Source organism: Hibiscus syriacus, unplaced genomic scaffold, assembly GCF_006381635.1.
Source record: "Hibiscus syriacus cultivar Baekdansim isolate YM2019G1 unplaced genomic scaffold, ASM638163v2 tig00002840_pilon, whole genome shotgun sequence".
In the NCBI taxonomy this organism is placed as follows: domain Eukaryota; kingdom Viridiplantae; phylum Streptophyta; class Magnoliopsida; order Malvales; family Malvaceae; genus Hibiscus; species Hibiscus syriacus.
The window spans coordinates 2,924,524-2,927,041 of record NW_024061947.1 but is presented as its reverse complement, the minus strand read 5'-3'; the positions used below and the strand labels follow the sequence as shown (position 1 = coordinate 2,927,041).

Genomic DNA, 2,518 nt, shown 5'->3' with positions numbered 1-2,518 from the left:
ACCAACAGTTTATTATTATTATTATTAGTGGGGTAGTGGATTTTTCTTTTTAAAAAGAAAATCAATATGTAAAATTTGTCTCATGTCATGTGAGAATTGCATGGAAATTTCTCTGTACTGTTAAAAAGTTTCATTTTCATTAATCGCAGCATTTTGAGATGTGTCTGGGAACAAAGAAATGTTCTTCAACTATCATGCATTTCTGGAAGAAAAAAAATTACTAGTATACACAATATTTGAAAACTGAAGAATCAAACAACTAAAAAAGACGAAGAAGCTTCATCATCATCTTCAGCACCTTTAACTATAATCATCTCTCCCTTTTGATCTGATAGTGGAGAAGAAGAAGATAAACAACGGCAACCATGGTGCATCTCTTTCTCGGCTTCTAATGGAGAAACACAAGGAATCGTTGTCGAAGAGCAAGCCTCAGAGGAGGACAAACAAGAAGACGAAGACGAAGGAGAAGAAGTGTTGAAAGATAGAGCAGAAGAAAGTGAATGGGTATTATCAGATTTTGAATTAGAAACATTAATGGCGAGTCGACCTACAAGAAAATCAAGAAAGGCACCAATGATGTAACCATGGTTGCATTTCCCATTGGCTCTCAAATACCAGAACAATAGTTGTTCAAGCCCTTCCCAATCTTTTAACCCCAGAGCTTCAACCATTTCTTCCATGGATTCCCTGAAATCGACGTACGGATCTCGAGACTCCATTGACAACGCTACACTCTCTTTAAAAGGAAACCCACCAATATCATCATCGTCGTCGTCTTCTCCTTCTTCTTCAGTCCTTTTTGTTGCCTCTTCCATGATTGAACTGGTCTTTCCAGGCTCGAAAAACAGCCTATCCGACTTCAAACCTCGAATGACAGTCTCTAATGGAAGATCATCATCAGCTATTTCATCAATGGAATCTAAGTAAGCTGAGTTGATGGTACTGAAAAGAGTGTTGTTGTTATGTGTTCGGAAAGAGAGAGTTCTGGGCTGGTGACAAGAAGGCAGCCATTGCCAAGAATTTTTGGCATTGGCATTGGAGAGGAAAGAAAACTTCATCTTCCTCCCCATGATTTTGTTTATGGTTTTGGTTGTAGTATAGGAGATTTATGATAAATAGAAAGAAATGGAGGGGCCGCCAGGGATGGGGAGTTTTTGAAATAGTTAAAATATTGGGACTTTGAAAAAGATAAATATATTATTGTGTGGGCATTAGTGGGTGAGTCAGACTGAATTGGGAGGAAGATTTTAAAAGAATAGTGAATCAGGTATTCAGGTTGGGGGAAGTTGAAATGTAGATAGAGACTAACGTTTTACTAATAAATGTGTTACTATAAGACCTAAACAAAATAAAAAATAAATGCATATAGGAATCTTCATTTGATATAATCATACACATAAAATTTAAATTTGATTAAAACCTATTTGTAATATTTTAATATATGTATTTATAAAATAAATAAATCTAAATATTTTTATTTTATCTATTTTTTTTAATAAGTTGAGAGTTTGAAGCAAGAACCTGCTACACTAATACAAATGCATCCAGAAGAAAACAGGAGCTCTAATCAATACCCCTATCTTTAATAATAGTCAAAATTCCATCCTCATTCCTAAACATTTTTCTAAAGTTACAATATATTAAATTAGAATTCATCGAGTGATTTCAGTGGTAAGAAAAAATGTTATTTACCTAAAAGTCTTGAATTCGTACAATTATATATATGATATGTGTATGTTATTAATAAATTAAAGAAATTCTAAGTAAACACAGCTTTATAATAATTTCATACTATTAAGAAATAATTGACGTTTTATATACCACGTGCATTATGTATATTTCATAAAGTTATAGTATGATTATGAGATTAATCCTAAATATTGGCACAATGATTTTTTAGGTCTTCAATTTACTTAGTTTATTCATTTCATTCTAACCCATAATTTACTATTTTTTCTCTTTTGGTTTATCTTTTACTTTTTGTCGAATTGACTCAATTACGACGAAATATAAATTACGATTTCAAATTGACGTTAATTATTTTATTATTTTTAAAGCATCTTAAAAAATTCAAGAAAATAATTATTTTATTCTCATTAAAATAACAACGCGTCTCTCTATTCTTCCGTCGATAACCTCCCAAGTATCAAACCCACTGGCATCTAAGATGATGTGTTTTTTCTTTTCAAACGCCTTATGTCCATCAATTTTACGCCTTCCCAACCTTTTGTGTGCAACCCCTTAAATTTCAAATCCTCCTGATCGTGCTTGAGGGCCCTTCTCTCTCACCCTTGCTCTCAATACTCGTTTATCTGTCCAACTCCCTATTTTAGTCGCGCCTTCCTACTCCCTTGCCTAGCACGAGCTGCCCTTCCTGGCACCTTGGTACCCATTTATTTTGAGATACCATCAACTCACCTTAACCTGTGTGTTACACTCCAATACCCTTATCATATCAGATCTATAACTCCTTATGTAATCACCTTACTTTAACCCCAAACTAAAACTCCCAAAATTC

The 2,518-nt window shown here is 33.7% G+C and overlaps 1 protein-coding gene across 1 annotated transcript; it reads right to left on the bottom strand.

Annotated features, from left to right (window-relative positions):
* Window positions 1-251: 251 nt before the first annotated feature.
* Window positions 252-1,070, bottom strand: LOC120154437 (transcription repressor OFP13-like). Its single transcript, XM_039166193.1, has one exon. The coding sequence runs from the start codon at window positions 1,068-1,070 to the stop codon at window positions 252-254; it is 819 nt and encodes a 272-aa protein (XP_039022124.1).
* Between the last annotated feature and the right edge of the window lie 1,448 nt (window positions 1,071-2,518).